At 52.8% G+C, this 12,725-nt stretch overlaps 4 protein-coding genes across 4 annotated transcripts; 2 read left to right on the forward strand and 2 right to left on the reverse strand.

Annotated features, from left to right (window-relative positions):
- Positions 1 to 3: 3 nt before the first annotated feature.
- On the reverse strand, positions 4 to 854 carry K452DRAFT_291682 (uncharacterized protein). Its single transcript, XM_033541231.1, has one exon. It carries the CDS (start codon positions 786 to 788, stop codon positions 291 to 293), a length of 498 nt encoding a protein of 165 aa, XP_033392993.1. The 5' UTR covers positions 789 to 854; the 3' UTR covers positions 4 to 290.
- Positions 855 to 3,432: 2,578 nt separating this feature from the next.
- K452DRAFT_291685 (uncharacterized protein) lies at positions 3,433 to 3,877 on the forward strand. The gene has a single exon (XM_033541232.1). The coding sequence runs from the start codon at positions 3,474 to 3,476 to the stop codon at positions 3,804 to 3,806; it is 333 nt and encodes a 110-aa protein (XP_033392994.1). The 5' UTR covers positions 3,433 to 3,473; the 3' UTR covers positions 3,807 to 3,877.
- A 3,797-nt stretch (positions 3,878 to 7,674) lies between these two features.
- K452DRAFT_312450 (uncharacterized protein) lies at positions 7,675 to 8,217 on the reverse strand (the record flags this gene model as incomplete). Its single annotated transcript, XM_033543558.1, has 1 exon — positions 7,675 to 8,217. The coding sequence occupies one exon, from the start codon at positions 8,215 to 8,217 to the stop codon at positions 7,675 to 7,677; it is 543 nt and encodes a 180-aa protein (XP_033392995.1).
- A 3,180-nt stretch (positions 8,218 to 11,397) lies between these two features.
- Positions 11,398 to 11,653, forward strand: K452DRAFT_302040 (uncharacterized protein; the record flags this gene model as incomplete). Its single annotated transcript, XM_033542532.1, has 2 exons — positions 11,398 to 11,586; positions 11,642 to 11,653. 2 exons carry the CDS (start codon positions 11,398 to 11,400, stop codon positions 11,651 to 11,653), a joined length of 201 nt encoding a protein of 66 aa, XP_033392996.1.
- Between the last annotated feature and the right edge of the window lie 1,072 nt (positions 11,654 to 12,725).

The raw sequence follows: 12,725 nt of genomic DNA on the forward strand, positions 1-12,725 counted from the left end.
TAGCCAGACCATTTTTACCGCCATCTTCTTAGCATTTATACCCCCATCTATCTTTTCGCATTTCCTCTTGCCATTTATATCACTTCATCTATTCGAGTTTCTTATGTCTTCCCTATTTCCTATCGTCAGCTTCCCCATTTCCTATGTCATTGCCCGTTTCCTTTAGTCATTTCACCCTCATTCTTTCCCCGGACTTTCTCGAGCTCCCAGACTAATCATTGTCTGACGGAGTCTGCATTGGGTCCAAGATCAAACACCACGCATCGACTGCGCCGCACACATGCCCTTGACTAGTGGGGTATTCCGCATGCAGTCTTTGTGACATTTAGTTTTGTAGTTGCAATTCGATTGTCTTTTTCTCTTCCTTGCTTCATTTCTTTCTTTTTCTTTTCTTTCTTTCCCTTCTTCTTCTTCTTCTTCTTCTTCTCCTTCTTCTTCCTCTTCTTCCCCTTCCTCCTCCTCTTCATCTTCCCCTTCACGGATCCCGAGAATAGGGGCTCCAGGCGCTCAATGCCCGGAGCCCTACTGCAAGATCCAAGATCAACGCAAAAGAGCTGTTCTTTTCCCCGGCGGCGGGCGCACTCGCTACTCGCGCACCCGCTGTTGTGCGGGTTAGTTTTTTCTGTATCCCGGGGTTGGCTGTTTTCTACATTCTTTGCTATGGACGTCCACTGAACACCGCTTGAGGCTGGGGCCTTGAGCACGCGTGGCGTCCGAGATTGAAGGCGCTGACTTAGAGGGTCCTGGATCAGCGCGGGATTGGTCGAGGAAAATCGTTGGTGCGACATTTGGTGCTGTCTGTTGTATATAGATTGAATCTACTTGGTTCCTTATTTTCCGCTGCCGCCTTTCTCTTTCCATGTCCACAGATGTTTTTGTTCGGGCGCTCGCACGTTGATACTACTGACTGGCGCTCAAGCGAGCTATTGAACATCAAAATACATCATCATTTCCCCATAGGCTGTATGGGTCGATAGCAGCAGAAGACGCTGATGTCTATGCATGTAGACTCAGGTAATTCGAACCATGGTGATGAATTCTTTGTTAGTGGCCCCCGTGCTTATGCGCCTCAAACCTGATTCTCGGTGCTGTAGCGGCTCTGTGCAGGACCTCGAGGTTCCTCGACCTCGGAGCGCAGCCCTGCGCAAATATTCGAGGCGCTCAAGGTTGGCAAGCAGCGCCTCCTGCAACTTGCCGCGAAGTTTTGGACCGAGTTTCAAAGCCAGTACCGCGCAGCATACATAACGTCAGGACTTGACGCGACATTCGCCGTTAGGCGCGCTTCTGAGCCGCCTGCCTCTCAGCCGCTAAACTGGAAGAAGGCACGGCCTGCCCTTCCTGCGTTCCTAATGGCAGCGTTCTTGGGACACACTTCTGACTAGGCCGAGCAGCTCATTTGTGGGTCTCAATTCATGCGATGTATAACTGCCGCTTCATTTTCAATATTTAGCATCACAGCAGGCCGCCGGGCAAAGCCTCTTCGCCTGCGGGCGTCCGAGTCGCTGGAGCCACCAACAGAATCGACCAGAACCGACGGCTCTATTAGAGGGTATAGGAAAGAGGTTTGGGTAAGACAATAAGGGCACTGGCATGGGAATTCAAGGACGGTTTGGATGTAGTGGAGTTGGAGGGCGCGGCAGGGCGCAAAGTCGCGGTCCGGGTCGCAGGGTGGCGCGACCGCGAGCACGTCGCGGCGAGGAGCATGAGCGATGTCACAGCAAGCTCGAGGTACACATTGGAAGGGAGTTTGTGGCAAGCTTCTTTACATTCGTGTCTGGCGCCAGCGGCGACTCTCAATCTCCCGTCTTCCCGCTTATCCGCCCATTATTTGTGGCATGTGTCTCCAAAAAGCCGCCCATGAAGAAAAAGCCCATCCAAGAGGTGAAGTATCAAGGCGAGATCGTTCCCGCCGCCAGAGTCTCCGCATCATCGTAGTCTTGCCCAAGCCGGGTCTCTCTTTGCTCTCTGTCGTCGGCGTGTTGGGTATGGATCGTCATCCCAGACAGGCGCATCCCTAAATGCCCAAGGTAAGGAGCCTATGCCTCCAAATCAGTGTAGCATCCCCAAAACCGGCCCCAACACCGCGAAAGCAGAGAAGAAAAAGCAGAAACGGACGTACCAAACAACAACCTCCTCCGGGACGACGCAAACCAGCGGCCCCCTAGTCCTAAGAACCGGGTCCAGAACAACAGCCAGCGCCCAGAGCTCGTACAAGTCGGCGAGGTCCTGCGCGCTCTGCACGCGCATGGGGCCGAGCGGGTCGTCGAACGGCCAGAACGGCCGGATGTACACGGCCATGAGGCGCGTCGCGACGGCCTCTTGGCGGAACGCCAGCGCGTGCCCTGTCTGCCGCAAAGTGATGGCGGTGCGGATTACCTCGTGCAAAAGCGGCTGCGACACGAATGTGCGGTCGAGGTTGAGGTTCTCGGGGAGGTGGAAGGTCGCCATTGTCGTGGTGGTGGTTGTGGTGGTGGTTGGAGATGGGTTGGTTGTTGCTGGGGCGCTGGTGATCGGGGTAAGAGCGGAGGTGGGTGGTGCCGGGGTCTAAAAGATGTGGGAGGAAGCGACCTTATGGAGTAGGAGATGGTGACTGGATGCTGAAAAAGCGAAAACCCAGCCGGCATAATAGCGGAGATGACGACCATGCTTCAGTCACTCGAGAGGGTCAGGGAATCACCTAAGAGTTCCGACAAGCAGGAAGTTGTCACCGTTGCCAGCTCAGCGAGGGGGATCGCAAGAAGCTCGAACTACTACTACGCGTACAGCTCAACGTTCTTGGATTAAACGACTACGGATCCTAAAGCCTCCGCTGCAGCTCCTCATCATTTACAACCGGCAATTCCTGATATCATTCCCTCAGCTTGGTGACACTCATCAGCGTCCTTCGCTTAGCCCTCGAGTCGGCTCGTTCATCTGCAAAAGCGTCCTCCGCTTCGCGTATAGCAGCTCTAAACTACTTTACCGTCTTCTCGGTCTGATCAGCGTCTTCGGGTTGACCTTGGAGGTTGGTGATGTCCCTCCGCAGAGCTCGGACATTAGCAATCCGAGTTTATTCTCGCTATTCGCATGTCAAGCCGCACGCTGGTAGCCAGATAATCCGCGAACCGACCGTCCTTCACATTCTATTGACGGCGGTGAACACAAACATGCCCTAGTATCTGTAGACGTGGTTGGACGGATGTAGGCTGGCTGCAGCTTGACCTTTATAATAACGGCCTTCTCAATGGGTAAGCGTTCCTATAAGTATAGGCTTTCTGAATGGAACCACTTGCTCCCATGAGGCCATGTCTTCGAGCATCAGAGCAATGTGGATGTCTGGTGAGTTTGAAGAAGGATTGTATAATTTAGATAGCGCTCGCAGGAGCGTTGATGCCCATTCTATGATGTTTTCTGTGCAAGAAGGGTGTCCACCGAAGGCTCCAATGCCGTTACCATCCAGAAATGCCATGTCGCCCTGAACTCTCACTTCATAAATGGTGCACTGTCCTGAGCCCTGTGGATGCTCGATTGGTTCTGCATTTAAAGGTATCGCCAGTGAACCCGCCCCAGATGTCTCATTTAGTGCTGCCTCCACCCAGAAAAGCCCCAAGTTGCAGCCAAAGAGCATGATTGTCGGCCTGTCTGATTCTGCCAGCTGCCTATCAGGGCCGTCGGCTTCTGGTACGGCAAAATGGGCCACTACATCTATAACCTCCAACGCAGCTTCCCACGCCCAACAAGGCGAGGGAGGCGGCGTTCAAGGTTATAGTTGTAATGCCCCATCTTCCCATAACAGAACCCGACGGACCGGATGGCCAGTAAGCTGAATGGCAGCAGCAAACGATTCTTCGTTTTTAAACTCCACGTAACCCACACTGCGGAAATGTAAGCTTGGGCAAAAAAAAGGATTGCGTGTCCAAACATACCCTTTGAGCGGCCGCTGACTCTGTCCTTAACAATCTGTGCCTCCTTGACAGGGCCAACCCCCTTGAAGAAATCCACAAGCTCCTTGGTCCTCAAACGAGCTGCGAGTTCTTGGACAAACACTGTGCGACGTTCACGCTCATCTTCAGTCAAAGGAGGAGTCGCAGAGCGTTTGGGGGTGGGGCTGCGGCGCCGCTCACGATGGCGTCCGCCGGACCCGCGTTCGCGTTCGCGGTCTCTGTCACGGTCTTCGTCGCGGCGGGAGCGGCCGGACGGACGCCAGTATCTGTCATCGTCCCCATGTGGGGCTGAATCCGAATGTAGTCGCTGTCAGTCACTGAGCGGCACCATTGCCATTGCGGCTTGCCTAGGATGAAGGTCTGCCGGGCAGTCTCAAGCGTGCGCTGAGAAGCCGGCGAAGGCGGAGACGAACTTGTTGCCGCAGAGGGCGAGCTTGATCTTATCTAACGATTCAGTTAGTACATCTAATGGTTGATGTAGTAAGTGGATGGTGTTGCGTGTTCATACCTTGAGCCGGAGGTGAGGTCTGCGGCGGCGGCCAGCAGTTGGCTGCGCAGATTGTGCTGAGCAAAGCCTATAAAGTCTCTTTCGTTCACTCTGCAGTCCGCTATTCGCCGTGATGGAAGAGGACGGACGAATACTGCGGTGGTGAGTGAGAGAGGATGTGATGGTCAGATCGCAAAGGCGAGCGGAAGGCGACGTGAGGATGGCGCTGATGTTTGCTCTAGGCGCGGTAGGTTGCCGAAAAGTCTTTGATGCTTGGAGCTTTGAAGCGGCAAGTGTGGTAGACAATGATGGAGGATGAAGTGACCAGGACCCAAAGCTGGTCGAGGGATTGACGTGGGATGCAGGAGGGGTGTTTGTGTTGGTCCAGAAGATTTAGAAAAGGCGTTTGTGCTCTAGGTTTATCCGCCTGCAGCCGGCCGCCGGATGCACGTGCCCGGATGCCGCACCGGGCGACGCCCCAACAACGAAAGTCCGCATTGCAGCGTGGCAGCTCGAAGAACATATGGGCTGACAAGCCGCTAGTTTTGCTTGGTCCTGTTGCAGCCAGCTCTTTTCGCGATACAGAACTTCTTACCTATCCCATTCTCTTGTCCCAATTCTTGAGAGCCAGCGTCAGTCGGTAGTTGTCGCATCTCTGGACCACTCCCTACCTTGAGCACATCCCAATTATCAGCATCGAAGCCCCATGGTTGCCCAACCGGCTGCTATTGAGGCAGAAATCAACTATCTGTGTGGTTCGAGGAATTGAAGATCACCAAGGTCACAACAGCCACACGGGAATGCCTGGGCCTGTCTCTTCCATGGACGGCACCGTCACCAAGAGGTTTGTCTTTTCACACTCTAACCTGACAGGCAATCATACTGACGGAGACATTTGGTAAGTCAGCGTGTTGGCAACTATTTGAGTTCCAGGCGGGCAGCACCCGCAGACCAAGCGACTTTGACGTTTTCGGTGTGCTGACATTATCTACTGCAGTAGCGCAGCCTCCTTCCGCTTGTCTTCCAAGCCGCCGAGATCAGAAGAAGCCCCTCCCGCGACGATTGGAACCAGAAAACCAATTAACTTTTCAATTGCCTCCAAGCATGTCCCTTTAAGATCACAAATAACCCTTGGGCCGCCGAAACTGCGTTCACAACATTTTGGACATTCTGTTTCCCAACCCACGATTCCAGTGTGCATTGCTTCAACCAGAAAATGCGTATCAAGGAAGATTTGGAAGCTTTACGCCGCCAGGAGTTGTCCAACCACGGCCTCACAAGAGCATCAATGACAACACAACTATTGCCAGTCCTAACAATGCTTTTAGAAAGCCACGAACCTGAGAATCCTGCCAACACCTATGCCTGTGACGTGAGGAAATGACATGGCTGTTGGGGGCATTGAGCGTTCCATGGAAGACAAGATCGATTTGCTGCCAGACAGCAGATTGGCCGTCAGGAACGAGGGCAGGAAGCGATACGGAAAGAAATTAGGCGATAATCCCTATATTCCGCTTCTAGTTTCCAGGCTTAAAAACACAGAACAGGCTCACTATGAAGAGAGCTGTCACTACCGGGCTGTTCGAGCCAGAATTACAGCCGCACAAGCGAACATATCCAGAGCTTACCGAAGCTGACAGCGTTGTATTTTGCAGAAACCCGGGCTTCTATCCTGCCAACAACATTCAAGTGCCCGAATGCGCGAGGATGGTCCTTGTGCCCATACCTCGAAGAGTCCACACACTACATCATGTAGTTCTATGGCGGTCCGGCAGCGGCTGCAGGATCCTGAAACAGCTAACGGCTACCGCAATACATGCTCTGTCTTCCCAGCTGCCGGCAGACACGTCCTATCAGACCCGGCTCCGTCACGCCGAGACAAACATGCCTCGGCGCTGCTCCCTGCTATTACTCCTTTGGCCTTCGATATGTCTTTTGAGCATCAGAAGCGCGACACGCGAATCATTTACCAATGTCTTGCATACGCGCCGTCTTCTCCGGCTCACCCCTACTCTACACTCGGTGTTTTTACTTTCTCGACTCGCACAAAGTGCTCTATGTGGGTGGCTTTTCAGTCTGGGCCGGCGGGCAAGAAGGAGGGGTAAGATGAAATGTACGGCGTAGAGGGCTAATGTGAACAACGGCTGCAGGCTAAAACCTTTGCAAGGGACGATGACAGCGCTTGCTCGAATTTATGGTTTAGGCTAATGCCACTACCCTCCTCCTATTTAGCCAATTCCGTTCAAATATGAAAACCTACTCGTACTCCCTTACTTTCATACCCTAAAGCAACACCACCCACCTCAGCCCACCCCAGCCCAGCCCTAGAGAAAGCTCGAATAGCCACCGCAAGCTAAAAACCGCAGCCAAGAGAGCGACACCTCTAAACCATCCAAGCTTAGCTCTCCCAGCACAACCTTAAGCGCGACATACACAAAACACCCCAGCCGTAAGCACTAATCCTCTAGGCAGCCCATACGTGACACGTCACGAAACCCGTTACCTACTCCTCCGCCGCACCACCTTGAAAGCAGTACAACCAATACTACACCCACACTCTACGGCCCCGGCCTCTACTACACTAGCGCCGAAGACGACAATACCCGACAACAGCATAGCTCCCAAGTCCTCCGCTCAGCCATAGTCACGACATACCGCGCCCGCTAATGCTACTATAGCTAACGTATTAGGTACTAGTGTTCATACAGGACGCTACCTATAAGTATATAGGCATGTTAACGGTTCAAGTATCGAGAGTATATGGGCGTAGGGTATAATAATCTATCCGTTTGCTAGCTGACTGGTTGCGTAGAAGGAGGTGGGGTAGTAGCGGTTTAGCGTTTTAAAGATAGCTTAGGTCACGGCGTTTGGGATGGAGATAGATGGATATCTGGTCTGGTTTAATACTCTCTTTAAGGGCTCGCCATATCAAGGCCTTCGCAGAGTAAATAATATTTCTTAAGTAAATAGAAAAGAGTAAAGGTTGTCTCCAGCCGTACGCGTAGGCTTTTTCATGAAAATTAGATATCTCTTTAATACATAAGCACACAATCACATGAAGCAACGTTTGACAAAGCGGGAAAGTGTTATATTTGTAAAGTCAGTTTCGGGCTTCGATGCATCCCAATCCCCATTCTTGTCCCTAAACCGGCACCACATCCAGTCACATCGCGCGAGTCTGTGTACCGCTCGGCTACGGCCGCGCGCCTTCCCTGGAGGCGGGTCGAAGGGCAAATGCCCAAAAAAAAAAATCTTCTTCTTCTTCTATCTCGCCTTCCCCTTGGTCATTGTGTTGAACTGCTGCCATCTGTTCTTGTTTGTTTCGAGCTTCTTGTATGCCTTGACCTTGCGTGGAATCTTGGTCGGCTTCGGCGGGCGGTTGCTGTTCTTCTTCTTGGTCTTGGTCATTGCGTTGAACTGCTGCCATTTGCTCTGGGCTGATGTTCGCTGCAGTTGAGATGACGCCCGCAGTGGCAGGAGTGTGGGAGTTGTGGGCGTGACTGGTGAGCCATCGGTTTTGCGCTTCTTGGATTCGTTAGAGATTGGCTTGATCTCATGACCCTCAAGGCGGTCGGTGTCGGAGTATTGAGTGAGCTTTACGTGGTACGTGGGTGAGGTTGAGGAGCCGGTAATGCTCCAAACATCTTGGCCGCGTGCACCGGCCTGCAGTCTCTCTCCACCATAGCGTAGTTGGATCAAGTTCGCATACACAAGCGACTGCATGGTCGTGCAGGCTCCGGAGGTGTTCTGGTTGTTATTGAAGCCGAAGTTCAGGTGGAGACGGTTTCCCTGCTGATTATTCTGCATGATGGGCAGAAATCCCGGCTAGGGGTAGAGATGCTAGAGGAAAAGGGATGTCAGTTCAATGTTTACATGTCGCGATATCAAAAGAAAGGGAGACAGAGAGACTTACTGTTTGTATGCTCTTAAGCATACTCGAGAAGGGAACGAGTACCATAATCTTGTTCAGGCGATGGAGCGATGGGAGCGCAGTGACTGCAAACAATTCGACCGAGGCTCCAGTCGAGATTAGAAGCGGAGTGAGGTGAAGCGGCGGAGGAGGGCGGGCGGGCTCGTAGGCCCAGAGGGCAAACTGGTTCTGGGTCGATCTCGTTGCCAGCCGCGTGAGAAGGTGGTTGTGGAGGTGGAGGCGGCGGTGGAGGATGAGATTATGATGATCGTGGATAGTGAAGGAGGAGGGGATGCGGAGGGTAGTGACAGGGGGAGGAGGAGAAATTGATGGTGGCGGGAGAGGTGGAGGTGGAGAGGAAAGGAGGTTGTGGGCGGCAGGAGGAAATAAATGAAGACGGCGCTAGCGGCTGGCGGGAGGCGTCAGACCAGCAGCCGGAAAGGGGCCGGCATGGCAGTCGCGGCAGCATCAAGGGGTTTTAGATAGGCCAATCAGGCCATCGGATAGCTTTTCCAGTAGAAGTGCATCTTGAGCATCATCCCCTCTTGCCAGCAGTCCAGCGTAGCAGCGGCAATGCGTGCATGCCCCCGGGCAAGCGAACATTATCACTAGGTATCTTTCACGAGTGCATCATTCCATAACAGGCAAAGTCATGGGCAGGTCGAGGATTGAACAGACGCATAATAAAGCACGCAACAGGCGAGTTTCACAAATGGAAAGGAGGACGAAAAGGACGGGGATAGCTGTCTTTAAGCCTTTGCTGTTTTCCACAAGGCACTATCTCTTTAGGCTATGAAAAGACATCGCCAAAATGGCAGAGGGTACGGCGGAGGCACTACTAGCAAGAGGACGATCGTGAGCTACGCTCTTCGTGCCCGCGCAGAAGGCAGGATTCTGAAGGGTCGAGACAAATGACCATCGCAGGCTCGCTACGTTGTAGAAATAGTCCAGAACGTATCGCAAAGAGAGAGGTGTGAAGAGCTAGCTATTACCTTCCTCAAGCCACACGACTCCCGAGCCGCGGAGAAGTATAAGTAATAAGAGATGCTGGCCTTAATGGTCTTTAGAGATAATTATCATTTCAGGGCGAGCATACATGGGAAGTCCTTAAGAGACTTAAGGGCAAGGAACCCCCTTCCGGCCTGCTATTATACGTGCGAGCGAAAGCCAAAGATATCTGTTAGTAAGAAGGAAAGGAACTGTCCATTCTCATGTCGTGCTCTTAAGCAGCCTTTGATTTGCACTCTACCCCCGGCGCTCCCAATATATTGGTCAAAGACTCTCGCCAATATCCGCCCTAGCAGTCCATCCAGGCACAATGCCACCGCTTATTTTCAAACATCAAACCACTCTGACCATCCGTCCCAACGTGATCCTCTGACATAGCCTTCCCGTCTGAAACCGGTAAGCCGGCGTATCCTCCCTCTCTGAGAAGAATTCAAGACAGGATTGGGCGGCTGAGTATCGAGCCCTATGATAGCAGATGTTAGCAACGAAAGGTTAAGTATCACGGAGTAACCTACGAGACAGGACGAGCAACGCTCAAGCCTGGAGGCGCTATTGTTCACAAGGAAGGTCTGAGTGACACTTGGAGTGGTGATTGAGAGGCGAGAAACGTATGTGCCGGAGCATGATCGTTTCGCACAAGGCCGCGTGTGGCACTGAAGATTGAAAAGATTCCAAGCTGTTCCGTGTGCCGATGGGCCAGCCAAGTGTGATCTGAGGTCGATGGTGTGGTTGGGAGCTTTTGATGGACGAAACAATGCGGAAGACCAACGCAGTAGGTGACTGTAGTAATCAGGTGGCCATGAAATCGTCATTGCACGACAGAAAGCAGGACTTTGTGGTCTGTTGCCAAATGAAGAGCCAGATGGCATTGGAAGTCGTTGGTGAGCTCGTTGAGACAAGGGAATACCCTTGTGGATAAAAGTCTTTGTAAACCTGCCGTTGTCAGACCGACCAGGGTCAGAGAAAGAAGATTCTCATCAAAGAAAATTTACGATTGCCTTCCATGCGCTTGGTCAACCCAAAGTTCGTTCGCTTTGAAAATTCAAGTGTAGTGGTTGCGTCCCAAATGCCCCACACGCGTGTTGAAAACGACAGACTGCTGGCATCCTGAGTTATGCGAGATTGGCTGTCGAGGCTAGGTTAATGAGAGAATGTGCAGAAGTTGGATTCAACGCAGGAGTCTTACCAGGCGAGAGCAGCAGATCGGTCATGCAGCTGACATACTTTCGTGTCCAGATGTTCCACGGAATGCAGGAGCTTTCAGAGGTCTGGGAGGCGGCCACAGCTCCGGAAGCGGTGCGTGTGGGGTGGGTGGCAAGGCCGTGAGTGCATTGATCTACAGCAAGACTGACGGTCAGCCAACGTCCGTGATGAGCGAGAGGAGGGTAACAAACCTTTCAAAGTCGCCGCCAATAGGCCAACAAGCGTCCGGGAATCCCGCTTTGTGCTCGTGAAGCCTTGTCGAAGTGGGTACCGAACTTTCCGAGAGTCTTGTGCCATTCGCTCAATTCTTCACCGGACGTGTACAAATTGTACTTCATGTTGCTCAGGAGTTCACTCCGTGGTTTGCCGGGGGGCCGCCGCTTGGTCTTGGAGGAGGCGGGCGACCCCCCAGCTCATGTTGCTCAGGAATCCGACCTCTGTGAGATGCTGGGGGGACCGCCCTCTGGTGAAGAGGGAGGTACGGTCCCCCAGCGAATGACTTGGTCGATTTGACCTGAGGATTGTTAGAACCGCAATGGATTGGGTGAGCTGCGAGGTAAAGATTGATGTACCTTGAATTTGATGATTGTTCTGTAGATAGGAGGAGAGTTTTCGAAGGACAGGCGGCTTTGAGAACAGGTTGGTAGTTGGAGGAAGGGGAAAGTGGCAGTGGGCGCCTGTCAACGTCGGGGAGCGCGTGTCGGCTTGGCGGCGGTGCTCCGCCGACAGTGGCAGGCGTCAATTGGCAGACCAATGTGAAATGAACGGCCCTAAAGCTAAACACAGCACACGCCTGCCTCTCCAGTCTCTTGCAACAACGCGCCCCCCTCCAAAACAACCACCACACAAGCCCACAAACCGACAAAATGAACTACTATCTCCTGCTCCTCGCCTTCGCCGGCCTCGTCATCGCCTTCACCCTGGCCACGATGGGCCTAAGCTACGCCATCCTCCTCTCCGCCTTCAACGTCTACGTCCTTTTCCCTCCCATCTTCGTCTGGAGGATCCTCCTACTCTTCGAGGAGCTCGAGATCGACCCCTTCGACATCATCCGTGTACGTCTACCCGCGCCGTTTCCCCGGACACACGACGCACTGATAGGGAGTATAGGGCCTCGAATGAGCGGCGCCGGCGGCTGCTACTAGCGGCGGCGGTGGGATTTGCGTGCCCGCTGGTTGTGATGAGCTTTGTGAGTATGAGCTGGCTCCTCTTCGTGGTGTAGGAGTCACTGACAGCGGGTACAGGGGCGTCCTGGTTGGCTGGGCTGGCTGTCATGGGTGAGCGCGGCGGGCGTCTTGGGCGCGTGCCTACTCGTGTTTCTGTAGGTATGGTTGCTTCCTCCCTATGTACTCTGAACTGAGCTGACGTACATACAGCAATTAAGTTCTTCTCTTCTCTCAGATGCTTCCTTGGTACCCCGTGATTCGTGTTTGCATTCGGTGTATGGTATAGAGACAGAAAAGAAGGTATTCTTGGACAAGCGGCGGACCGGGCTTTTGTAGGCATAGAGAGCAGCTCTTCATGTACTCTGGATGGAGCTGATGGCCTATAATACATTAACTTCTCGCTTCCTCTGTATTTTTTCTTACCCCTTTATGATGCTCCTGTACTGGCGGTATTTTGATCACTGTGTCCCTTATGCCATGGATTCATTATGTCTGGATGAGAGAGAGCAGCCCATGCTGCAAGATCCTCGTCTCTGGCCGCCTATAGAGTGCGGAGCAGGCTCTGATTCTTGTGAGATACGTACATGTAGAAAAGCTTCCAGCATCCAGGAGCGTACAGAGACCTTCCTCATATCTATCTATCGCTTCCTACCTCCAAAATGCCACATCCAACACACCCACAGGCCACAGCACGCTTCCCACCAAATTCCCAACAAAGCTAAAAGAAAAAAACCAAGTTCTTCCTCGAAGGCCTGCATATAGCAAGCACAACAATGAAAAAAAAAGGTCGCGCCAGCCCGAGACAGTGCAATACGGGCGGCACAGTGACTGGCGACTAGCCAGCCAAAAGCCAGCAGCCACCAGTCAGGTTCCAAAAACTGAGAGGTGAAAGCCCCCGTAGGGGCGTTCCAGCGATCAAACTGAAAAGAACAGATATGTCAGCCAGGATCACTCCGATAACTCTCGGTTTTTCAGCCTTATTACAGTCAGTTGTTACACTACAGCCTTACCCCTTACACCACACGTTT

The sequence above is a fragment of the Aplosporella prunicola genome, assembly GCF_010093885.1.
Source record: "Aplosporella prunicola CBS 121167 unplaced genomic scaffold K452scaffold_31, whole genome shotgun sequence".
Classification (NCBI taxonomy): domain Eukaryota; kingdom Fungi; phylum Ascomycota; class Dothideomycetes; order Botryosphaeriales; family Aplosporellaceae; genus Aplosporella; species Aplosporella prunicola.